The 27,280-nt window shown below is 43.7% G+C and overlaps 1 protein-coding gene across 1 annotated transcript in view; it reads left to right on the top strand.

Moving 5' to 3' along the window:
- LOC122810420 (B-cadherin-like) overlaps positions 1-27,280 on the top strand; it is a 494,197-nt gene that overhangs the window by 307,465 nt on the left and 159,452 nt on the right. Inside the window, exon 5 of the mRNA XM_044082032.1 lies at positions 15,168-15,415. Within this exon, the coding sequence (XP_043937967.1) occupies positions 15,168-15,415 (248 nt within the window). The remainder of the gene's footprint in view (positions 1-15,167; positions 15,416-27,280) is intronic.

Here is a 27,280-nt window from a genome sequence, read left to right as displayed (position 1 = left end):
GCAACTCTTGGGCTCCATGTCACTGCCATTATGTTAGTACCACTGGCAAGACTGCATATGAGAATCCTGCAGTGGCTCCTTTTCACACAATGGTAGTTGCAAACTCAACCACATGATACGCCTTACAAACCGTTGCAAGGAAGAAATGCTATGGTGGATGAAGCCACAAACAAATCTTTAGTGTCAACCATTCTGTCTTCCCCAACCCATGGCCACGGTGACCACGGATGCTTCACTGTTAGGGTGGGGGGGCATTTCCAGGGAAAGACTGTCCAAGGCACCTGGTCCCCCATTGAGGCCAACTTGCCCTTAAATGTCCTGGAACTGAGGGCAGTTCTCTTAATGTTGCAAGCATTCCATGCATCCCTACCCTCGGGAACCATTGCAATTCAGTCAGACAACATGTCTTTCATCTGGTATATCAACAAGCAAGGTGGAACCAGGTCTTACCCCCTGTGTCGGGAATCCATGGGATTTTGGCACTGGACAATAGCTTCCAACTGCTTTCTTAAAGCAACTCACATTCCCAGAAGTTCCAGCCTTATTGCAGACAGTCTGAGCAGAACATCCTGATACCTCATGAGTGGTCCCTCAGCCCTGTAACAGCAGAACGGACCTTCCAGTGCTGGGGCAAGCCTTGCTGCAACCTGTTTGCTTCCCCTCTAAACTACAAATGCAGAAGCTATTTTCCCCTGATCCCCCTAAGGGGGAGCCACCGAGGGATGCTGTAATGCACGATTGGCCCCCAGGTCTTCTGTAAGCCTTTTCCCCATTTCCCCTCATCCCAAAATTTCTCCAGAAAGCTCAGAGGTTGAGAAGCAAAGTAATCCTCATTGCCCCGTACTGGCCACGTAAAGTCTGGTTCCCATTTCTATGGCCTCATCTGATTCACAGCCCATGGATCCTGGATCATTCACAGGACCTGTTATCTCATCCTCTGGGACTGATGCATCCGAACCTGCACAGTCTCAAGCTCACAGCTTTGTTCCTCCACTTCCAGTGATTGCTAGGCTGCCTGACATTCCTTCTCCTGTTCGTTAAATTCTTCTGGCCTCACACAAACCTTCCACTAGAAAAGTCTATTCTAGTAAATGGACTAGGTTCTCTATTTGGGCCAAAGCCCAGAACTTCGACCCTTTCTCTATGCCTATTCAAAAAATCCTACAATACTTGACTACTGTTTTACATGCAGGAGCCTCAGCTTTAATGATCACTGTACATTTAGCAGATATCACCAATTTTCATAATGATCTTGATAATTCTTCAATTACAGGGAACTAATGTAAGGGGGCTGCAAAAGCCAACACATTCTGGCAAGGCTTATAAATGCCTTCGGGCAGATAGCCTAGTACCTACCTATGAACCAATGTCACACCGCCTATGCAAGACCTTTTTGAAGGGAGTATTGCATGCTAAACATCCAGTCAAGCCTCCCTTAGAACCCTGGGACTTGACTCTGGTGCTTCAGTCTCACTGGTTCTCCCTTCAAACCCTTTGATTCAAGTGATTTAAAGTTTTTGTCATGGAAAATCTTACGTCTAGTAGCACTTACCTCAGTGGGAAGAGTATCTGAGCTGCAGGCCTTGAGTGTCAAGAGTCCTTACTTGATCTTCCACCCTGATAGGGTGTCCATTCATACTGACCCTTAAGGTAATTTCTGGCTTTTCCATTAACCAATCTATTGACCTGCCTGTTTTCTTCCCTCATTCTAATAGAGGGGGTACCTTTTGCACACCCTTGATGTGCATCAGTAGCTTCGTTGTTATTTGGGCAGGACTAAATCTTTCAGGAAAACAGGTCAATTGTTTGTGGCCTTTGCAGGATCCAGATTGGGTAAACCTGTTTCCAAAGTGACTTTATCCTCCTGGTTTAGAAATTTCATTACCTTTTTCTACCAACAGAATAAGCTACACTTACCTTCCAGAATAAAGGCTCATTCTACCAGATCAATGGCTACTTCTGTAGCTTTTCATTCCAGAGCCTCTATGGATGATATCTGTGCAGCAGCCACTTGGGCAAGACCTCATACCTTAATATCTCATTACAAATTGGATTTGGCCTCCAGGGGACAAGCATCTTTTGGTTCTATGGTGCTCAGGAATATCCTTCCTTAAGGCCACCCAGGACTCAAGTAGCTGGGGACTCTGTCCTAACAGTAAGGAATGAATAAAGATTTACATCGGATAAAGAAGTTATGTCTTACCATAACGTTCCATCTGTGTTGTAGATCTTTGTTCATTCATTACTTTCCACCATCCTTCCCCCTGACTGGACTCCTGGTGGACTTTAGGAGCTCCTGGTTAGGGTATTTGCTCAGACAGAGCCTCCTACTATTTTTCTATTACTACATCTTTTATCTAGGGTGGGCAAACTCAATGTGGAGTAACTAGGAGAGGGGGCATTATGGGTAGGTCTTAGCTGAGAGTTCTTGGCTTGCACGAGCTGGGAAACAGCCGTATCAGTTCCGAGGATGAAACCAAGATCCTGTCTGTAATGAATGAACAAAGATCTACAATACAGATGGAACGTTGTGGTAAGACATAACTTATTTTTCTGTATCATAGCTAAGAAAAATCATCTCCCTTGTCAGACCAATCTGCCCATTCAGCATCTCTGACTGTGCATCCTGCAGGAAATACTTAGTCTGCCAATTCACCACACTCCCAGAAAATATGTTCCCAATTACCTCTTTCTTCCCCATCACTCCTCCAACATTTGCTGTGTGCCCGAGGAAAAATTCTCTGCAGTGTACTTAGGGTATAGAAATATCTGTGCAAACATTTCCGGGCAAAAATCCTAAATCTTCTAGATTACATGGTATGTATATGTGTGTGTGTGTGTGTGTGTGTGTATACATATATATATATATATATATAAAATCCTCCCCCTGTTTCTTTGTGAATTGCTTATCCAGTCTCTTCCCAATCCATTCTAACCTCCTCTGATTGATTTATAGTGATCATGTAATATTTTATATGCTCTATTAATTATTATTTTTTTAATGGCAGCTTCTGTTCTAGATTCTATTAACTCTACCAGTGCTGGTCTTTCATTTAGGATCCCCAGATTTGTTTCTGTTTGCATGTACTCTATCAGTCCATGATAGAGAAGGCAGTCTCTAACCTGCAGTCCTAATAAATTCTTGCCCTCTCCCCATTCTGTCATCGTTCCCTCTCTAGTTATTTGCCCCCAATGCCTTGGTTCCTTCGCCAGTTTCTGCATTAAATTCCAGTTCCTTCTTCCCTTTTGTCTGTATCCCTAGTTACATCCCTAGTTACAGTCAAACCTATCAGCAGAATCTCCTTTCTCCAGTCCCACGTTGGCACGTCCTCATGAAATAAATGAGAAAAAATCTGCTACTAGATAATGACATATTGCTAAGTGGAGGTGATTTTCTAGTTGGTTTATGTCCAATAACTAGGGGCCCGACAGGGATTTGTACCACTGCTGCTCAAATATTTGTGAGTTACTTTCCCCTGACCTATTACTCCTCTATAAAGTTAATCTTGCATCCATTTCAGCATGTCTACCCATGGATCCTCCTCTTTCCTCTCTGTGCATGGTAAAACAGTTTAAATCCCAACGAGCAAGAGGTACAACTGAAATTAATTCAAACAGGATGAGTAAAAACACAGGATTAAACCTGTGTTTTTACTCGTACTGTTCAAATTAATTTCAGTTGTGCCTCTTACTCATTGGGATTTAAACAGTTTTTTATTCTTGTATTGTGTACGTGGGTTGAGTTCAATGGTAAAACAGTTTCTCAGAGGTTTTACACCTGAGACCTACTTGAAAACAGGTTGCTTGTCCTTGGGAGCTCAACTTTGTACTGGAGAAGTTGACCGTCACCTTTTCAACATGCTCATCAAGTTGATTTAAGGTTCTTGACTTTGAAAGCTGTACTCATCACTGCTAAGACATCTGCAAGAAGGGTATCAGAGTTGCAGGCTCTCGTGGTGGGTGAACCTTGCTTCATATTCCACAGAGATGGAGTCATATTACGCACATACTCCTTGTTCATGCCCAAAATGGTTCCAGAGTTTATTTGGAATCAAGCAATCAAATCTGCCAGTTTTGTATTCAGAAACTAAGAACCAGAAAGAGAATATTTGTCATTCTCAGGATATGCATAGGTAACACAGATACACTCTGGACAGAACAAAGTCATTTAGGAAAAGGTGCTCAGCAATTTATTTCTTATCAAGGGACAAAAAAGGGACACCCTGTGTGTAAACATACAATTTTCAGGTGGTTGCCCTCAGCTATTCCATTTTGTTCTGACCACCATGGCAAAACCATTCCAGGGCAGCATCAAGGCACGTTCTGCTAGACCCTTTTCTTCAGTGACATACTGGAATGGGGTGGACTCTAGAAGCTTTCTAGAGACATTTATAATGTCCTCTGTACATAAGTGTTACAAACTAGATTCATTTTCCAGGTCCAGAGCTAGCTTTGCTAGGACCATTTTCCAGGAACTCGTGGAGCCATATCCTTCCTCCTACCAGGTTGGATAGGCTTTGGTAATCAATCCATGTAGTGTAAAGGCTACTGTTGCAGTGTGAATGAGGAACACAGTACAGTTGTGTAAGTTGCACCTATCTCTAACAGTAGATGTTTGAATTCCTCACTCCACCAGTAGCTGCACCCACCCTCCACCCCCCTTCTCTTCTGTATGGTTGTAGTGGGGGGTGTAAAGGAGGGCTTTGTACATTTCTGCTTTGTATTTTTCATGGTTATTAATGGTTATTCAGTACAAAATTGTTAGGCTCTTCTCCATTGTCTCTCTTGCCATCTGTCTCTGTATGGTCGAGAAAGCTGCGAAGAAATCTTCACTCTGACTGCTGATCTCCCTCCCTGGAGCTAGCCGGTCAGCAGTCAGAGTGAAGGTCTGTGTAGGTGGGTAGGGGCAGAGCTTTGTAAAATTGGCCAGTTGTTTCTAACCATGGAAGCAACCAATATAGTCTAAAGGCTACTGTAGCAATGAGGGATTCAAACATCTACCGTTATGTGAAATTGCAACTTGCACAACTGTACTTTCTACATGATTTGTGAGTTACTATCCACTGGCCTGTCTTACTTCTCTCAAGGTTCATTTGTAAAATATTTCAGCATGGATTTACATGGATTCCCCTCTTTCAATGCAATCTCATGTGAAGTTTTTTTTAAAAGGGGTATTACACACCAAGCCTCCTAGAAAACGGGTGGCTCCTCCTTATCTTAATTTTGGGTGAGAGAAACTAATTCTTGTGATTCTGTTTTTCAGCTGTTTAAGAAGCATCCTGGAATGTTGTTGGGACTCATGGGGACTGTGTTTTTGGCTTTAGCGAGCACAGCAACTTTTTCATCACTTTGTTACACTCATTCCCTTCACTTTGTGGTGCAGTGTATGTTGGCTTTGTTTACTTTATGGTTATATGTACAGACAAACACACAGATGGTCTTGAGATGCCCACTTTGCCAGAAGGGTATCTGTGAGGTCTAAGCTCTTATAGTAGGGTCAGCCTTATCTCATTTTCCACAAATTAAGTACTAATCCTTCTTTGAAGCGTAATGTGGTATCAGAGTTTACTTTGAGCCAAGTTATCAATCCAGAACCTAAAATGTTGGAGAAAATGATACAGTCCATATAGGTTCATAGACAAGTACTAGGCTAGCCGCTCACACGGGCCTTTTTAACCCCTTATTTCCCTTTCAGTCCTCAAAATAACCCGTCTCATCTGGTTATAGGTTAGGCTTACCTATTCCAAGGGCAATAATTATGTATTACCCCTAATGAGATAACTGGGATCGTACCATAAATAAATTGAGGGGACCCATGCAAGGGATATAACATTCAGGAGCTACCTCGGTGTGTTAGTAGTGCAGGGGGCAGTCTTGGGGTAAATTTTCTCTTTCCTATCCATAGGTCTAAGTTGTGCTTCAAAATGGACCTTTGTAAGAACTGTCCACTAAACTTCTAAAACTGTAATCTGTACTTAATTAGTATTTTACAAAATATAGCATCATTTACTTCAGACTCCTTTCTTTGAAATTTTTTTTAATTCAGATTATCTTTTTGTTTATATGGTGTGACTAATTTGTTTTCAGATTAGTCACCCAATATAATCAAAAAGATATTTTGTAGCCAAATCCCCCATAATTTTTTCATTCCCAGAGGTATTGCTGGGCATATACATTTATCGGTCTCCAGTTATGACCCAGCTATTCTAAATCTATTTAATACTGTGGCTATTTCAACCACTTGTGTCTGTGCATTTTTAGTGATTTATCTAAAACAAAAGTCATCCCTGAACATTTATCTGAGCCAAAAGTCATATATCCTTTGCCTACTAAGCTCGCAGCCACATATTCTTGTTCATCCGCAGAGCCTTTCCTCACATCTTGCAGCACGTAGTTATGCACATCATAATGATTAATCAATTTACCAAAACCCTTCATCTATCTGGTGATATAAGACTGGTAATGTTTTGAGTAATAATTTCTAGGTTTTAGGTACCCATAACCTCTGAAGTTTTCTCCCCTTCAGTTTTCCCCCAACTCCCTTTAGTTCCACTTCAATATTTTTTGTATCATTTGTTTCCTTCGGTTCCCATTACTAATACCTGGAACTTCTTTCCGGTAGCAGTAACATTCCCAGAATGATTTGGCCCAAAACGAGCTTTAGTATTGCCCTCCTGTAAAAATACTACTGATTCTGGGTTCAAACACAGAACTTCATGGACTTTACCATCCTTATTTTAATGTTTTCACATGTATCACTATGATTAAAAATAATTAGCCTTCCTCCATTTTGCATAATTTTTAACACAATTCTTCTAATGTTGCCCTATCCCATATTCGACACAAATTAACTGTGGAGAGCTCTTTCTAAAATGTCTTACTTCACCAGCATACAAGATAAATTTTATGTGCTGAATAACAGAAAACACACCTCACTACACTAGTTATTTGATTTGCATCATGTTTAAAAAAAAAAAAAAAAAAAAAATTTTCAGTAACAAGTTCATAAGCTTCCCACCCTCCAGACCCATATACTCAAGTTATATTTAATTATCTGCTGCACAACTGTAGAATGTCTTGATAATTCACTGTGTCTTTTGTTCAGATCTATCCCTTTCCCCATTTATTCAGATGTTAATCAAACAGAAGGACACAATGTTGCATTTTTCCTCATAGTTGGAACTAACGCTTTCTCACTTTGTAGACACAAGTTATTTATTGTTTCCATTGTAAAGTGAACTGCTCATACCTGAGAAATAGAAATCCCCAAAGGAGCAATTACCTCATTCTAGAAATGCTAGCGATCCATGGGGCTGTGTCCACTTGTAAATACTTGACAAAAAAAACTTCATTGGTCCTTCTGTCCAGGATCTTTTTAACACACTTTTTCTCAGTTGCTGCATTACATCACTCCAATCTGAAACTGTCTTTGGCATCTTTACAAGCGTTGATATCACTTTGGCCTGCCAAAAGTTGCTGAAAAATCATCTGTCACTTCTTACAACACTTCAGCTCTGCTGCACTGTCATGGGACTTGAACAAAGCTGCACACCACATGAACACAAAGCTAAGATCAGATCTGCAGTTAATTCCCAGCCCCTCCTAACTCTAACTTTTTCATTGTGGTGCACAGTATCTGACCATAACCATTCATCTTCTTCAGCCAAAACTTCACCAGTATCAAAACTATCACCAACAGTGTCCTCTGTAACACTTTTCTTTACTAACCTCATTTTCACCCACTACCTCCATGAGGCAGTAACCTTCCTATCACCTCCATTGTCTCTGTGATGAACTGACCTTCCCATCCGCCTACTGCCTCCGTGATGCACTAACCTTCCCATCCCCCCCACTGCCTCCATGATGCACTAACCTTCCCATCTCCCCACTGCCTCTGTGATGCGCTGACCTTCCCATCTCCCCACTGCCTCTGTGATGCGCTGACCTTCCCATCCTCACCCACTTCCTCTGTGATGCGCTAACCTCCTCATTCTCACCAACTGCCTTTGTGATGAGCTGACCTTCCCATCTTCGACTGCCTCCCTGATGGGCTGATCTTCCCATCCTCACCCACTGCCTCAATGATGCGCTGACCTTCCCATCCTCACCCACTGCCAAAGTGATGGCATCTCTCCCACTTTCTCTGTGATGTGTTGAGGTTCCCATCCTCCTCCATTGCTTCGGTGATGTGCTGAGCTTCCCTTCCTCCCCTACTACTTCTGTGATGCATTGGCCTTCCCATCCTTACCCACTGCCTCTGTGACATGCTGACCTTCCCATCCTTACCCACTGCCTCTGTGATGCGCTGACCTTCCCATCCTCACCCACTGCTTCTGTGATGCACTGAACTTCCCATCCTCACCCACTGCTTCTGTGATGCACTGAACTTCCCATCCTCACCCACTGCCTCTGTGATGCACTGAACTTCCCATCCTCACCCACTGCCTCTGTGATGCACTGACCTTCCCAACCTCACCCACTGCCTCTGTGATGCACTGAACTTCCCATCCTCACCCACTGCCTCTGTGATGCACTGAACTTCCCATCCTCACCCACTGCCTCTGTGATGCGCTGACCTTCCCAACCTCACCCACTGCCTCTGTGATGCGCTGTCCTTCCCATCCTCACCCACTGCCTCTGTGACATGCTGACCTTCCCATCCTCACCCACTGCCTCTGTGACATGCTGACCTTCCCATCCTCACCCACTGACTCTGTGACTTGCTGACCTTCCCAACCTCACCCACTGCCTCTGTGATGTGCTGACCTTCCCATCCTCACCCACTGCTTCAGTGACATGCTGACCTTCCAATCCTCACCCTCTGTGATGCACAGACCTTCCCATCCTCACCCACTGCCTCTGTGATGCACTGACCTTCCCATACTCACCCACTGCCTCTGTGATGCACTGACCTTCCCATCCTCACCCACTGCCTCTGTGATGCCCTGACCTTCCCATCCTCACCCTCTGCCTCTGTGATGTGCTGACCTTCCCATCCTCACCCACTTCCTCTGTGATGCACTGACCTTCCCATCCTCACCCACTGCCAATGTGACATGTTGACCTGCCCATCCTCACCCACTGCCTCTGAGATGCGCTGACCTGCCCATCCTCACCCACTGCCTCTGTGATGCGCTGACCTGCCCATCCTCACCCACTGCCTCTGTGATGTGCTGACCTTCCCATACTCACCCTCTGTGATGTGCTGACCTTCCCATACTCACTCTCTGTGATGTGCTGACCTTCCCATTCTCACCCTCTGCCTCTGTGATGCTCTGACCTTCCCATCCTTACCCACTGCCTCTGTGATGCGCTGACCTTCCCATCCTCACCCACTGCCTCTGTGATGCGCTGACCTTCCCATCCTCCCCCACTGCCTCTGTGATGCACTGACCTTCCCATCCTCCCCCACTGCCTCTGTGATGCGCTGACCTTCCCATCCTCCCCCACTGCCTCTGTGATGCGCTGACCTTCCCATCCTCCCCCACTGCCTCTGTGATGCGCTGACCTTCCCATCCTCCCCCACTGCCTCTGTGATGCGCTGACCTTCCCATCCTCACCCACTGTCTGTGATGCGCTGACCTTCCCATCCTCACCCACTGCCTCTGTGATGCGCTGACCTTCCCATCCTCACCCACTGCCTCTGTGATGCGCTGACCTTCCCATCCTCACCCACTGCCTCTGTGATGCACTGACCTTCCCATCCTCACCCACTGCCTCTGTGATGCGCTGACCTTCCCACCCTTACCCACTGCCTCTGTAACATGCTGACCTTCCCACCCTTACCCACTGCCTCTGTGATGAGCTGACCTTCCCATCCTCACCCTCTGCCTCTGTGATGCACTCACCTTTCCATTCTTATCCACTACCTCTGTGACGTGCTGACCTCCCATCCTCACCCACTGCCTCTGTGATGCACTGACCTTCCCATCCTCACCCTGTGTGATGTGCTGACCTTCCCATCCTCACCCACTGCCTCTGTGATGTACTGACCTTCCCATCCTTACCGACTGCCTCTGTGACACGCTAACCTTCCCATCCTCACCCACTGCCTCTGTGACATGCTAACCTTCCCATCCTCACCCACTGCTTCTGTGATGAGCTAACTTTGCCATCCTCACCCACTGCCTCTGTGATGCGCTGACCTTCCCATCCTCACCTACTGCCTCTGTGATGCACTGACCTTCCCATCCTCCCCCACTGCCTCTGTGATGCACTGACCTTCCCATCCTCACCCACTGCCTCTGTGATGCACTGACCTTCCCATCCTCACCCACTGCCTCTGTGATGCACTGACCTTCCCATCCTCACCCTCTGTGATGTGCTGACCTTCCCATCCTCACCCTCTGCCTCTGTGATGCACTGACCTTTCCATCCTTATCCACTACCTCTGTGACGTGCTGACCTCCCATCCTCACCCACTGCCTCTGTGATGCACTGACCTTCCCATCCTCACCCTCTGTGATGTGCTGACCTTCCCATCCTCACACACTGCCTCTGTGATGTGCTGAACTTCCCATCCTCACCCACTGCCTCTGTGATGTGCTGAACTTCCCATCCTCACCCACTGCCTCTGTGATGTGCTGAACTTCCCATCCTCACCCACTGCCTCTGTGATGTGCTGACCTTCCCATCCTTACGCGCACTGCCTCTGTGATGCACAGACCTTCCCATCCTCCTCCACTGCCTCTGTGATGCGCTGACCTTCCCATCCCCCACTGCCTCTGTGATGCGCTGAACTTCCTATCCTCACACACTGCCTCTGTGATGTGCTGACTTTCCCATCCTCACCCACTGCCTCCATGATGTGCTGACCTTCCCATCCTTGTGCACTGCCTCTGTGACGCATTGACCTTCCCATCCTTGCGCACTGCCTCTGTGACGCATTGACCTTCACATCCTCCCCCACTGCCTCTGTGATGCACTGACCTTCCCAATGCTCCCCCACTGCCTCTGTGATGCGCTGACCTTCCCATCCTCACACACTGCCTCTGTGATGTGCTTACCTTCCCATCCTCACCCACTGCCTCTGTGACGTGCTGACCTTCCCATCCTCACCCACTGCCTCCATGATGGTATCTCCCCCACTGCCTCCGTGATGCACTAACCTTCCCATCCCCCACTGCCTCTGTGATGCACTAACCTTCCCATCCCCCACTGCCTCTGTGATGCACTAACCTTCCCATCCCCCACTGCCTCTGTGATGCACTAATCTTCCCATCCCCCACTGCCTCCGTGATGCACTAATGTTCCCATCCTCCACTGCCTCTGCTATGTACCGACATTCCCATCCCCCCACTGCCTCCGCTATGCACCGTTCCCATCCCCCCACTGCCTCCGCGATGCACCGTTCCCATCCCCCCACTGCCTCCGCAATGCACCGTTCCCATCCCCCCACTGCCTCCATGATGCACCGACGTTCCCATCCCCCACTGCTTCCATGATGCACCGACGTTCCCATCCCCCACTGCCTCCGTGATGCACCGACGTTCCCATCCCCGCACTGCCTCCGTGATGCACCGACATTCCCATCCCCCACTGCCTCTGTGATGCACCGACGTTCCCATCCCCCACTGCCTCCGTGATGCACCGACGTTCCCATCCCCCACTGCCTCCGTGATGCACCGACGTTCCCATCCCCCATTGCCTCCGTGATGCACCGACGTTCCCATTCCCCCACTGCCTCAGTGATGCACTGACGTTCCCACCCCCCCACTGCCTCCGTGATGCACCGACATTCCCACCCCCCCCCTGCCTTCGTGATGCACCAAGGTTCTCATCCTCCACTGCCTCCGTGATGCACCGATGTTCCCATCCCCCCACTTACGCTGAGATGCACCGGCATTCCCATACCACTCTGCCTCAGAGATGCACCGAGGTTCTCATCCTCCACTGCCTCCGTGATGAACCGAGGTTCCCATCCTCCACTGCTTCCGTGATGCACCAATGTTCCCATCCCCCTACTGCCTCCACGATGCACTAACCTTTCCATACCCCCACTGCCTCCATAATGCACTAACCTTCCCATTCCTGCCCCCACTGTCTTCATAATGTACAATCAGAAGTATCCTGGCAGCAAGATTATGGATTTTTGTTTAATTTAATCAATTAATAACAGTATTTATAATAACAAATGTATACTTTTTTATAATATGAACAAAACATACACCAGTGATTTTATCTCCACATCCTTTTGGCCACAATGACTGCTTTAATTTCTCTAGCACTTCTTTTTATCATTTCTTATGCAAAACTCCCTACACCTCCATACCCATATTAATTATATTAATTGGTTATTATCCTGTCATAGCAACATTTTCAATAGATAAAATTTACTAAAATCCATATATTTTATAATGCCCACATTCATCCTACTACACAGATTTTTGACAAACTGACTTTACACATTACACAAGATCTTCAAGATGCTTATCTTCATATCAAAATAGCTAAAGCATCTCAGAGATGTTTGCACTTCAACCTAGGAGGCTTGTCATTTTCAGTTCAGAGCTCTACCCTTTGGTCTCACCACAACCCCCCCCCCCCGGTGTTCACCAAGTGCATGCCAGTAGTAGCAGCTCACCTGTGCATGCCAGTAGTAGCAGCTGACCTGAGGATATGGGGGCGATTATGTGGGCATTCTTCATGGTGCCACTTGTGAAGATTGGGTATGTCTTGTTGGAGGACATTGTCCAAGGAGGGGAAGGGTGGTGTCTGGTTGAACTAGTATGGCAGTGGGGCAATGCACCATATACCCCATTGCCCATGGCCATGGATGAAATGATCCAACATTCTAGGTACAATACTTCCATTTCCCTGTGTTTACAATTACATCATCAGCCTGACATCATTATTCCAGGCTCTTTGTCACTTCGTGTACCATCAGCCTACAGTCCCCGTTTTGGAGCTGTATTCCCATATAAAGGTATTCACTGTCTACGGTGAAGTTCAGACTAGGATCCCATTTTTCTGTCTGAGATAGTGAACAGACAGCCAAGAGTGTGACCCCCTCCCCCCAGCAAATCCCTCATGGATATGCCTACTCCAAGCTCTGCTGATGTGCACCCCGGCAGGAACTCAACTGCTGCATCAACAAGCTGTGCTTGTCAATCATTGTGGAAGTACTGTGGAATTCTCATTTTGGAATGATCCATTCTTGGGAGGAGTTAGAAGGGTTGAGTGAACACAGGGCCAGGCTGCTCACAGCTTTGTAAAACAAGACTCCCTCCATCTCCCTACATTGTTCATTTTGCATCTGCAGCATTAAGGAGCTGTTTTGCTTACATTTTTGCGACAAGTAGTCAGTACAAACACCCGAGGCAAGGCCTGTAGGATAGAGGGATAGAACTATGACTGCAGCACAGATAACCCGTGCTCGACTAGTGGCACAAAGGCAGGAAGGAGTGAGTGGGCTGGGTGGCAGTGAGCAGTCAATGCCAGCTTGCTCATCATGTTGGAATTAGGCTGATCTTGAGGACAGTTAAATATATATTTATATATTACTTGGAGGCAGAGGAAAATATGCACAATGCTCATAATTTAAATGTTTAGCTATTAAAGTTACATGTGTGGGAAGGTCATCTTATGTTTGATCTCCTGAATGCAACTACAAGTTGTATAAGCGAGAACTGCCTGCTGTTTGTCCTTGCAAAGTCTGTCTTATGGCGTATTTGTGCCGTGACTGACTGCAGTCTGTCTTGTGGAGTATTTGTGCAGTAATTGATAGGTTGCCTGCTAATGAATACAATACCCTTATTGGTAGACTTCAGTGCGGTGGATATAGGTAGAGATGTGCATGTTTTGTAGAACAGCATGTCTGATCTGTACTTCAGAGTTGGTTTGTTACTGGACGTCTGTGCTAATCGTTGATTGTTTACAGCAACCCCCATGTTCATACAAGGATGATCAAAAGTACGTTGATACCAGATTACCTCAGGCCAAAGGTTACTCTTCAGTTTTGTGGTCATGTTTTGGACCTAAAGCCATATGTTATGGACACAGAACAAGAGAAACTGCAGTTCATTAACAAATCGTATCTTGCTGATAACTGCTTGCTGATGTTGAAGCAGAACCTGGGCAAACCTGGAAAATACAAAAGTAATCTTAAGATGTTGAGTTCAGCTCCCGTTGTTGCATATTGAGGAGGTTAGGGATACTTGCTCCATGCAGATTCCATTCAGGACATCAGGAGATGATGCAGTAGCAATGAGGTGTTGCCAGGTAAGCATTCAGTGCTCTGAGGTGTTGCCAGGTAAGCATTCAGTGCTCGCTGTATCAGTAATTCTAAGGCCCACTAGTTATTTCGAGCAGTGAGGGAAGAACACAAGATAAAGAAAGACGCCTTCGTGCAAATGTAGCAGCAAAGCCTCCATCTCTGACTGATGTATAGGAACAGGACAGGAAAGCAGTATTTGTGTTCATCTAAGCAAAAGCCTGGGTGTCTGATAAATGTGATGATCATTTACTATATTTTTCAGAAAACCTCAAAAGGAGTTTTGGCAGGATAATTAATGACTCAGGAGGGGATGTGCTGGATGTTTTTTGTCTCTGTACTCTGAAGCCGAGGGTGAAATAGGCTCCGGAGGGTTTTCTTCAGCAGTATTTGTGTTTTGTGATGGTGTTTGAGCTTTCTGGAGGCAGTGATGAAGAATGTATTGTTCTTTTAAAAACTGTAACCTCTGTTTATTACTTTGTTTTATGGTAACTATTCCTGATGGATGCTGTGTATTTATTTTATTTTATATTTGTTTTTTGTTATAAGTGCTATTATATCAATATTGTTTAAAATTGTACTGGTTTAAAAATGTACTACTGGAGCTTTTCTCCTCGGGTCCCCACTGAAAATGGGCCACAAGCCCAGTTGGACAAACCCGGTTAACAAATGTCAATAAATAAATAAAAATAAATACATTTGTTGACTGTGTTAGTCTGACTGGATACATGTCCATTTTCAGCGGAGGCCTGGGGAGAAAAGCTCCAAAAGTGGTTATATATACAACAGGAGTCATCATAACATTATACAAACATAACACATTTTACAGTTTAGTTAAAGTTATCCAAATATAGCACATTTTATAGTCCAGTTAAATTTGTACAGTCTAACAATCTTCTAAACTGGCTTAACAAAGATTTGTTTTCATTTTGACAACCCTAACTTATGTCGTTAGGAATTGGACTTTGAAACTACAAGCAAGTATACTCTTATTGTAATCGTTAAGAATCAAGCACCCTTCTCAATTCCTAATCTTTCGACGTCAACTTCAACCATCACCGTATCCGTTACTGATGTGAATGAATCACCAATTTTTACTCCTACAGAATATCGTGTTGACATTCTAGAGAACCTGACCATGGGGCAAATGGTGGCATTCTACCCAGCCAAAGATCCAGATACAGCACAAAAACAAACCGTAACGTAAGTAAGGAAATATGGTGTTAAGAAAGATTTAATGTAAATGTCTGTTCAACTGTGTATTATGTTCCAGCTTCTTGAATAACAGTACCGATTATGTTTAAAACAGTATCTTCTTACATGTACAACTGGGGTTACATCACACAAGCTATACAGATCTATATGAACTAAAAAATGTATTTTTCACATAATTGAATTGCAAGAGCCTTCTTTCCCCAAGCCATCTCTTACAAAGATAGTTGAATTTGATTTTCACAGCCAGCGCACTGGCAAACTCCTGTAAATTCTTTAGTACATGCAGAAGCATTAATTCCAAATGACACACCCACCAGGTAAAACACGTACCAACTGTAAACCCTCCACAAATAAAGTGAGCTCCCAGCAGAATCTATGTATAGCTTGCTTGTAATAGTATGTAAAACGACTGCTTTTTGGTGAGACATTATTACTAACGTGAGAAAGCCAAGTTATGAGACATGATATAGTAGATCATTAACAATTTCATAAGAAAATGTATTTCTCTGTTAGAATGCTGTATTAACCCTGTGTGCTAAACTACATACTTTATATGCAAGAAAGGATAAAGCGTACAATGTAGTCACTCTTTTATGAGGCCTGAATCTTTATCAGTGGAACAACTGGGAACACACATGGCAAGTCACACGGTATCCACCCATTCTACTAACCAGAAGATAACTACACTGACATTAGTATTTAATGATGGGTAAGCAGCAAAAAAAAATTAAAAAGGATTGGATGCCTTCAGTGAAAGATCGACCATGTGCCCCATTAAAAGGCCCATGGCTCACTCCATCATGCTGTGGCATACTCTTGACAGCACAAGTGATTCCTTCATCCAGCAAGCTGAGAACAAGGGACTGGTACACAGTCCAAAAGGTAACTAGCTGCTAGCAAATCTCCTTTGTTGCTCACATGTTTTGTTTCCAGGCTCTGAACCTTTAGTACATGCAGAAGCATTAATTGTAAATGACACACCCACCAGGTGAAACACCTACCTACTGTAAATTCTCCACAAATAGAGCCCCCAGCAGAATCTACATATAGCCGCACTTGCTTGTAATACATTCCAAAATACCACACAAAATGGTGCGGTGTGTAAAAACGACTACTTTTTGGTGAAATGTTATTACGAACATCAGAAAGTCAAGTTATGGGGCATGCTACAGTAGATCATTAACAATTGCATAAGAAAAAAGGGACCTTGTAAACCTCAGTGTGTCTCTCTTGTGAAAACAAGGTTCTAGCGATGAAAAAAGTTAATAGTAGCTACATAAGAAGACTGCTTACCAATATTATGCCAAAGTATGGTATATGTGCTGCTAAATGTATACTGTACACTAAAATTCAGTAATCCAAGTCTCCTTTGTAGAAATAGTGCTGTTAACTAGCAAGGAACCACCTCAACTGCCCTTTACGGCGCAACCAAACAAGCTGGTCAAAGCACACGCCCCTGTACTGTTTAGCAGTATGACACTGCTCTGCTCGCTGAGTAATTCTCAAGGGAAATCTGTAAATCAGGCTATTCAGCACCATGAAAGCAAACACAATGGTCCTTTGTGGCGTAACCAATCTAAGCCAGTAAAAGCACACAGCCCTGTGCTATTTGGCAGCATGATACTGCTCGGCTCATTGAGTAATTCCAAGAGAAGATCTATAGATCAGGCTATTCAGCCCCACAATAACAGGACACAGAATACGTTCTCATATGTAGCACAATTAACCTCCTCACTCAAGGTTTGTATAGAAGCAGTCTAAATTGCAAACCTAGACTCTGCAGACACAATGGTAACTGCCGTAACTGCAGCAAAACTCCTGGGTTCGTTCAGGATAACTAGACGGATCCAGCAGAACTGCAAAAGCAGGAAAAAGAAAAGGAAACTTCTACTGGTGGAACCGCTATTTATTGTGACGGAACAAAGGATTTTAGGTCTGGGTGGACGAGTTAAGTACACTGTGATTGGACACAATGGCTTAAAATCAGCTTGCTATGAGAAAAAAGTACAGAGTGACTTGCAAGCCGATTTTCTCCGAAAACTCAAATATAACTACCACGTAACTATGCTGAAAATTAAGCTGACAAGGTAACTGACACAGTTAGTTACTTTTTCAACTTAATTTTTAGCAGTGGAGTTACTATCTGACTGCAAAGTTAACTGCGCTGGGAGAAGGCACTCTGGGTTAACAGAATGTAATTCCTATCTTCTCATGGCGTGCTCGGTGTTAAGCACAGAGGAGCCATGCGAAGGTACTCTGGGTTAACAGAATGGAATTCCTATCTTCTCATGGCGTGCTCGGTGTTAAGCACAGAGGAGCCATGAGAAGGCACTCTGGGTTAACAGAATGGAATTCCTATCTTCTCATGGCGTGCTCGGTGTTAAGCACAGAGGAGCCATGCGAAGGTACTCTGGGTTAACAGAATGTAATTCCTATCTTCTCATGGCGTGCTCGGTGTTAAGCACAGAGGAGCCATGAGAAGGTACCCTGGGTTAACAGAATGTAATTCCTATCTTCTCATGGCGTGCTCGGTGTTAAGCACAGAGGAGCCATGCGAAGGTACTCTGGGTTAACAGAATGTAATTCCTATCTTCTCATGGCGTGCTCGGTGTTGAGCACAGAGGAGCCATGCGAAGGTACTCTGGGTTAACAGAATGTAATTCCTATCTTCTCATGGCATGCTCAGTGTTAAGCACAGAGGAGCCATGAGAAGGCACTCTGGGTTAACAGAATGTAATTCCTATCTTCTCATGGCGTGCTCGGTGTTAAGCACAGAGGAGCCATGAGAAGGCACTCTGGGTTAACAGAATGTAATTCCTATCTTCTCATGGCGTGCTCGGTGTTAAGCACAGAGGAGCCATGCGAAGGTACTCTGGGTTAACAGAATGGAATTCCTATCTTCTCATGGCGTGCTCGGTGTTAAGCACAGAGGAGCCATGAGAAGGTACTCTGGGTTAACAGAATGTAATTCCTATCTTCTCATGGCGTGCTCGGTGTTAAGCACAGAGGAGCCATGCGAAGGTACTCTGGGTTAACAGAATGGAATTCCTATCTTCTCATGGCGTGCTCGGTGTTAAGCACAGAGGAGCCATGAGAAGGCACTCTGGGTTAACAGAATGGAATTCCTATCTTCTCATGGCGTGCTCGGTGTTAAGCACAGAGGAGCCATGAGAAGGCACTCTGGGTTAACAGAATGTAATTCCTATCTTCTCATGGCGTGCTCGGTGTTAAGCACAGAGGAGCCATGAGAAGGTACTCTGGGTTAACAGAATGTAATTCCTATCTTCTCATGGCGTGCTCGGTGTTAAGCACAGAGGAGCCATGAGAAGGCACTCTGGGTTAACAGAATGGAATTCCTATCTTCTCATGGCATGCTCGGTGTTAAGCACAGAGGAGCCATGAGAAGGTACTCTGGGTTAACAGAATGGAATTCCTATCTTCTCATGGCGTGCTCGGTGTTAAGCACAGAGGAGCCATGCGAAGGTACTCTGGGTTAATGAGTTAAGGGACTCCTCAGTTGGAGCAGGGCAGCTTCTAAGGGAACATAAATCTACTTTAGCCTTTGTATATGTAACTGCCAGGGTTGCCTTCACTGAGCGGTGCTGCTCTACATGCAAACAGATGCCTCAGATTGCTCGCCAAACTCTGTGGAGCTGTGTTTGAACCAGCGCAAAATCATACAAATGCAGGGCTTGTGTAGCAACTGTGAGAACCATTTTTTAAAACAAGCTGAGCAATTTTCAAACAAGCTGGCCAATGGAAATGCTCAATACTGAGCCTTATTCCAACAATCTCCAACTCAGATGGGTCCTTTGCTGCACTCTTCTGCCACAGGGGTGCAGGGGACCCTCTTCATGTAATGTAATGTTTGAAAAGGGCCTGTAAGAGCAATTGGGCTAAAATGTAATATTTTATATTATAAGCAATGCATTTGTCTGTAGGTGGGGATAAGCTGGCTCAACACATCTCCTTTCGAAATCTATTCTAGGTTTCAGTCAAGCTAAAATTGAAACAGCTAGCATGCATCATGTTGAATTTTGTATAAAAGTAGAATTTATTAGGACATAAATTATTAACTTAATTTCAAGTATGTATGAATCAGTAGAAATGAACTGGCTGTATTGCAGGAAAGTCAGAAAAAATATCAAGTTGTTGTTTGTCTTTTTGGCTTTTCCCGGTTAGGGGTCGCCACAGCAAAACTCAAATCTGCTAATGATTGGCAGTAGATTTTTATGGTGCCGAGTTGCCAGCCCGATGCCAAACCTTAAGCGAAGGCACGCCCATTCACACACATTTTTCGGAGGCCACTCAACCGCGGGGAGGACATGCAGACACGTCTCATTTTTGGGTACAGGGTAGACATGCAATGTGACACTGTTCTGTATAAGAAAAAATATATATTAAGTGTACGTGATCACATTGTTGGCATATTCTCCTTGTATAAGGGTCTCTTCAGCCTTAGAAAATAGGCCTGCATTCTAGTTCCTTGCATATTTAAGGTGGCTTTTTTTATAGGCAAAAATTCAGTTTGATTACAGGTAAACTTTGTAGAGCACCTCTATGGCATGTTATACCCTCCTTCACTCCAAAATGGATCTGCCTTTGAGATTTGACAAGATTCTGGATTAACAAGATTCAGTGTCATAACCCTTGGTTCTTTAGGGGTTATCTCAGCACAGCAGTCCTCCCCAAAGCCCTTTCAGAGTCCCTCTGCTTGTTTGTTAGCAGCCAACACCAGTGCAAGTATGACTGGAGCAAGAAGGATGAGAGATTATCCGGTTGGGGCAAGAAGGATGAGAGATTACCTTGTTGGGGCAAGAAGGATGAGAGATTATCTGCCTGGGACAAGGATGAGAGGTTATCCAGCTGGGACAAGTAGGATGAGAGATTATCCGGCTGGGACAAGAAGGATAAGTGATTATCTGGCTGGGGCTAGAAGGATGAGAGATTATCAGGCTGGGGCAAGTAAGATGAAAGATTATCTGAAAACCCAGATGACTGAATTTGTTCCCTTGCAGTGTATATCTTCTAACAGTAGAAGGCATTGTATAGATGTGTGAGGTGCTACTGATAGGAAGCTACTGCTAGGAATCGAGCCTTTGAGAGGTCTCTGAAGGCATAGTATAGATGTGTGGGGTGCTACTGCTGGGAAGCAAGCCTTTGAGAGGTCTCTAAATTTATGAGTCTCTGAAGGCATTGTATAGACATATGGGGGCTACTGCTAGGAAGCATGCCTTTGAGACGTCTCTGACAGGATTGTATAGACATGGGGGGGCTACTGCCAGGAAGAGATAACCTTTCAGGAGTCTCTGAAGGCATTGTATTGATGTGTGGGAGAGCTACTGCCAGGAAGCTAGTCTTTTAGAGGTCTCTGAAGGCATTGTGTAGATTGTAGTCTAAGAGGAGGAGGCGGCACTGACTGACACAATCAATAAATCTTTCTTGCTGCATAATTTTTAACTGTACATGACTATTGCATTGTCAGTTAGCCTGCTTCCAGAAGAAAGAGAACTACGCAGTAGAGAGATTTTCTTGTATTTCTCTGATTTTCTAACTGTCAAATTAATAATTGTACAAATTGTAGGAAGCAAATTATTGGCAAAACCTGCTACTCTCATTGTCTTTTCTGCCTTAGGAAAGAGTATGACGTGTTCACTTGAGCAGATTGTGCAAGTTTCACCACAGGGACAATCAGGTGAAGAGTTAAATGTTTCTTAGAGTTTGTGACTCATAAAGAGGTTCATGCCTTGTTCTTTACCGCTGTGACATCAGTCAGGGCCTCTAGGATCATTCCTCTGAAGATGTATGCCAAAAAGCAAGATCAAGGATGCTGTGGTAGAGGACTCTGTTCTCCCGTGGGCACTGCACCACCCCCATCTTCAGAATCCAGGTTTGGTTAGGCCTCTAGCATGAAAGTTGTGTAGGCTTCCTTACCACTGGCTGTGCATACATCCTTCCAAACTGAAGACATAGTTGTGCCTTCCATTGTTGAGGGGACCTCCGTGTCATAGGGCTGCATTCTTGTAACTGAAGGAGAGTGCAAAATCCCTATGGTCTTTGTTTGTGATGAGGTTCCAGGAACTAGCTTGAGGTCATAGTTATCTGCCTGCTGTCTGATTCCCCTAAGGTGGTTCATTCTTAAGGTATGAGACACAAAACACAAAAGGTCAAAATTGTTCCCACCAGGTTGCCTTGACCTAAAAAATCATGCCTCAGTCTCCTCCACTTTCCAGGCTGCTTTTTGACAACTCTTCCACTAGGCTCAGAATATTATTTCCTTCCTGAAGCCCAAGTATCCATCCATGGAAATACTTGGCGTCTGTGGTATCTTCTAGCAAGAGAAGGGTAAGTTGGAAGCTTCTTTAGAGAACTCTGATATCTGATTCTGAAGCTGATAAACTGGCCTATGTGGGTCAGTTTATTTTTGCTGCTTCCTAGGAGTCAGACACACAGAGCACATTATATTCTGCCTCTTCTGCAGAAGATTTCTTCCTTGTGGATATCCTTTGTAAGATGAAGTAGGCAGTCCAGTGAAAGTCTAAGGAGTGGTTTGCAACCTAGCTTAGATGCAAAACTGCAGCAAGGAAAAAACACTTAAAAGGATGGAAACAACTCTCCTCAACCTCGGAAACTGAAAAGAAAATCGCCAGCCGAAGAAATATGATGAAAGATTTAAAATAGGATTTTTAATGCTTTAAGCTTCCACGAGCTTTTCATCAGCATAAATACACCAACTTCATCGGAAAATGAAAAAAACAGAAAGAACGTCACCAAACACGTTACCCTTAAACACAATTAACGATCACCATTAAAAACATACCAAAATGAACCAGGAATCATTGTTAAATTTCTTAAATAGCAAATAAATATATACTTTTTATTATTATATAACAATATGTATAAATGTTTTTTTAAAAATCAAATGACTTTTGTTTTGGTATTTTTCTTTGGTGTCCTGGATTCCTGGTTCATTTTGGTATATTATCAACAGTTTGGCTGGTTACTTTTTGTCTTTCACCATTAAAAACATCTTATAAGTCATATAATTACCTTCTTCTAACAACGTTTACACCCAACACAATGTAAAAGCAATAAAAATACAATGAAAAATATTAAGCAACTGTGAATGTGTATAATTTCTAATAAATCAATCCAATCTACTACTATGTAAAAGAACTAACATGTTACAAATATACAAATAAAAAATGCTTGCATATATTCAAACATTATAGACAGACTAACCTTCTGTATGTTTTCAAGATCAAGTGTTACTCTAATCTAATGGAAACCTACTCTACGCTGACAACATTTTTTTATAAGTATAAAATACTGAAGTAGAAAAATAGTATGTAAAGAAAAATGAATATCAACAAAGTACAAACACAAGTGGTTAAACCAGTCTAAATTTTTTTGAAGCTAAGAAAAGAACCTTTATAATAAATCCATCATAAATTATTTCCATCCTTCATAAAAAACTGGAATTTGATTATGCAGGAATGATTTATTCGGGAGAACAGAATGGAAACCCCTAAGATAAATTTTAGAAGAGGTCTAAATTTAAAAAAACATATTAGAGAGAAAATCTAAGATTGCAGATTCCAGAGTCTGTATGTTTAAATGCAATGTGCCATTATTGCAGGTGCATTTGTACGGGGTCTACCTTTGTCATAAGAAATTTGAGATGCAAAGTACAGGGTAGATTCAACTGTTCGAGCTCATGAGTTGTTTATTTAGCCAAGTGTAGCCACTGTCCAATTTTCTATGTTGGTAAAACCGACAGAAAACTTCATGAGCGTATCAATGAACATCTGTACGCTATAAAGAAGGACAAGTTGGACAATGCCTTAGCAAAACATGTCATGGAGAATCCCCTACATTCATTTTTATTTACAGCTATTGATCAAATTCAGTTGGATGGTAGGTGTGGGGCGGATTCCCTTATCCTTGAGGTTAGGGAATTGATTCGGCAACTGAGATTGGATGCTTGCCATTACCAAGGTGTTAATGGCAAACTGTCCATTACATGCATGTTGAGACTCAGGAGCTTAAATCGGTAACGATTCCTTTTACTTAGGTTCTTTTCTTACTTTCAAAAAAATTTAGACTGGTTTAACCACTTGTGTTTGTACTTTGTTGATATTCATTTTTCGTTACATACTATTTTTCTACTTCAGTATTTTATACTTATAAAAAATGTTGTCAGCGTAGAGTAGGTTTCCATTCGATTCGAGTAACACTTGATCTTGAAAACATACAGAAGGTTAGTCTGTCTATAATGTTTGAATATATGCAAGCATTTTTTATTTGTATATTTGTAACATGTTAGTTCTTTTACATAGTAGTAGATTGGATTGATTTATTAGAAATTATACACATTCACAGTTGCTTAATATTTTTCATTGTATTTTTATTGCTTTTACATTGTGTTGGGTGTAAACATTGTTAGTAGAAGGTAATTATATGACTTATAAGGTGTTTTTAATGGTGATCGTTAATTGTGTTTAAGGGGAACGTGTTTGGTGACGTTCTTTCTGTTTTCTTCATTTTACGATGAAGTTGGTGTATTTATGCTGACGAAAAGCTCATGGAAGCTTAAAGCATTAAAAATCCTATTTTAAATCTTTCATCATATTTCTTCGGCTGGTGATTTTCTTTTCAGTTTCCGAGGTTGAGGAGAGTTGCTTCCATCCTTTTATTAGATGCAAAACTTTCATGGTCCTACATGAGCCCAGAACACTTCTGTTCCTCCAGTTGTGGATGCCCTATTTGGTGTTTTTATTATGGATGTAGATTTTTTACATGGTCAAGGATTCATTTAATTTTCTGTTCAAGAATTCTCTAGTTAATCCAGCTATGGTGTCCCTGGATTTCAGCAAATTATCTGCCTCAAATCCAATAATGTACCCAGTTCCCATTGACATGGGGAGAGTAGAATACTTGATAGACTTTAGGGGTGGAAAATATACATGTTCATTGTTTCACTGTTGCAGTCCTAACAAATGGGTTATCCAGCTCCCGGTATCCCTCAGTCAGCCAGAATACCAAAGGTAAGTAAAAATGATGTTGGTTGCCATCGGTTGTAAAGGACATCAGGGTGTCTGATACAAAAGGAGGCAGCCGATGTCACTTCCTAAGTCTTCCTTGCAGAGGAGCCTGAAGCAGAAGCTTTTCATGCATGAGTGCTGGTCGGCAGTTTACCTTTGGTTTCCGACTACAAGAGTTGAAGTCTACTACAGCTAAGTACCCCATTGGGGATCCTCTCTTCTTGCCTTAACGAATGTCAGAAAAAGTTAATAATTGCCTTACCTGTGGAAAGAATATACCCCATAGAGATTTTCATTCCTATTGCATTATTTGTTTAGGCCTTGACCACAACATTCCCAAGTGTGATCTCTGTGGCTCCTTTAATCCGCGTACTATCTGTCGGGTTAAGATTTTGGCTAGGCATTTTGAAATTTGGCCTAAGTTCATTAGTATGATGTCCACCAGTCTTCAGGCTTTGGATGTTCCAAAGAAACATAAGGATAAGGACCGCGACAGGCCTCAGAAAGCTAAGTCCTCAGATGAGGTTAAGTTGGTCATCAGTCAGGCAGTAGCCAGTGAGATGTCTTTGCGGTCCCTGCAGTCCACTAATGTACAACCACAGGCCTTGATTGAATCTGAGTCCCTTAGGCCTTCAGTCTCCATTTTGCCTTCCAACCTGTCGCCGGTCACTTCGAGCTGGAGCAGCTAAGCTGACTCCGGTGTCCAAGGCCTCCATTTTGCATTCTGACCACAAACTTCTTCCTTCAACCTCTGCTACAACTTCGGCGGTTGCCAGGCCTCCTGAATCCTTCAGGCTTGCAGGTAAATCTTCCATTCGTAAGCCTGTGAAAAGGCCGGCTCCAGCTTCTTCTCGATCCCCTCATTCCCAAATGGTTAAAATGGCCAATGATTTGTTGAGTGTTTTATTAGGGGTTCTCAGCCTCCTCCTTCTAAAAGGAGTAGGAGGAGTCGGGATGTTTCTCCTGAGGTTTTGTCCTGCTCAGGATCTGATTATTCAAGCATTTCTGCTGATGAAGAGAAATTTTCTCAGGATTTTTCTCCTTTTGAGGATTCAGATGCAGAGGCGTCCATCCCTTCGGCCTCTCCTCCAGAGGACTTCTGTTTTGGTGATAATTTAAATACTCTCAGGGAACATTTTAAATGGGAAAGTCAGGATTATCCCCAATCCAAGAAACGGATTAGGGAGTTTCTGGATTTACCACAGCATAGGCCTCTTACAATTCCCCATGTGTTGGAAGTTGTTGATGTTTTTCTGGAAAATTCCTTTTCTCCAAATTCGGTTCCTCCTGCTCCCAGGAAACCTGACAGGTACTACAGAGTCCCTGATTCTCATTTGTTTCTTTTCAGGAATCCGTTGGCTGATCCAGAGGTTACTTCTCATGGCCCCAAAGGAGTTAAGGCCACCGTTACTAGGAATTCTGTTACTTCTGACAGGGAGTCTAGGAACCTAGATAGGTGGGGCAAGAAGATTTATACCTCTGCCACCCTAGCTATTCGGGCTACCAATTGTCTTTTTCATATGCTGAAGTACCAGCAGCACACCTTGGAGGCTATTAAGTCTAGGATAGCAAGTGTACCTCTTTTGCCAGAGAGTAAAGACATGCAAGATTTACTGAATTCAGCCAGTCTGGTCAATAAGCATTTTTTGCATTGTGGTTTTGACATCCTTGAGGCCTCCAGCAAGGCTACGCCTACTGGATCTGTTATTAGAAGGTATGCTTGGCACAGAGACCAGCCTCTTACAGAACCTGTCAAGGCTAAGCCTTTGGATGTACCTATGCATAAAGACAGTCTTTTTGTCAGCAAAGCAGAGCAGATGAGGTACTGAAACAGATGGAGGATAAGGCCAAGTCCATGCAAACTGTTAAGGATTTTCTGCAAGTTCAACCCCTTCGCTTTAGTGGGAATTACCCTTCCAAGAGTTAGACTTTTCCTGATACCAGCAGACAGAACTGTTCCAGGACTAGAGGTTACAAATCTTGTAGGGGCAGGGGGCTACATCTCAAAGGTCTAGGCGTTGACAGGCTTCCACTTCTAAAGGGGAAGCTCCAAGTCTGCATCTCAATCAAAACACTCTCAATTACTTTTTACAACTTCTGCCTGCTCTTGCTTGCTGGGAGACTCTCTTAGGGGGAAGGTTGGCCCTTTTTGCAGATGTCTGGGCCGCTATCACAGATGACAAATGGGTGCTCAGAACATTGTCCCTAGGGCACAAGTTTTCTTTCCGCACCTTTCCAGCTGCCAAGGGATTCATGGACATTCCTCCAAACCAAAGGGCAGAAGTGGAAAAACAAATTTTGTCTCCATCTCATCTGGGAGAAATAGAATCAGTCCCTGCTCAGCAGGTAGGCCAGGGCTTTTATTCCAGGCTTTTCCTAGTTCCAAAAAATGAAGGCACCTGGCATCCTATCCTGGATCTTTCCATTCTGAACTCTTTTCTAGTAATTCCAAAGTTCAAAATGCTCACTCTGTATCAGTTGCTGCCACTTCTAGAAAAGGATTCCTGAGTGGTAACCTTGGATCTCAGAGGCTTATCTGCACATTCTTATCAGAGAAAGTTGCAGGCAGTACATTCATTTCAGAGTGGGAAAGCAAGATTACCAATTCTCTGCGCTGCCCTTTGGCTTATCTACTGCTCCCAGAGTCTTCACAAAGTGCCTGACCCAGTCATTGCTTTTTTCAGGCAGAAGAAAATTCAGATTTACCCATACTTGGACAACTGTCTGATTCAAGCAAGTTCTCAGGAACAGCCATTAAAGAATCTGGAATTCGTAAAGACACTTCTCTCTTCCCTTGGTTACACCCTCA

The sequence above is a fragment of the Protopterus annectens genome, chromosome 8.part1, assembly GCF_019279795.1.
Source record: "Protopterus annectens isolate FY-2018-M chromosome 8.part1, PAN1.0, whole genome shotgun sequence".
In the NCBI taxonomy this organism is placed as follows: Eukaryota; Metazoa; Chordata; order Ceratodontiformes; family Protopteridae; genus Protopterus; species Protopterus annectens.
This window is presented reverse-complemented; position numbering and strand designations above follow the sequence as displayed.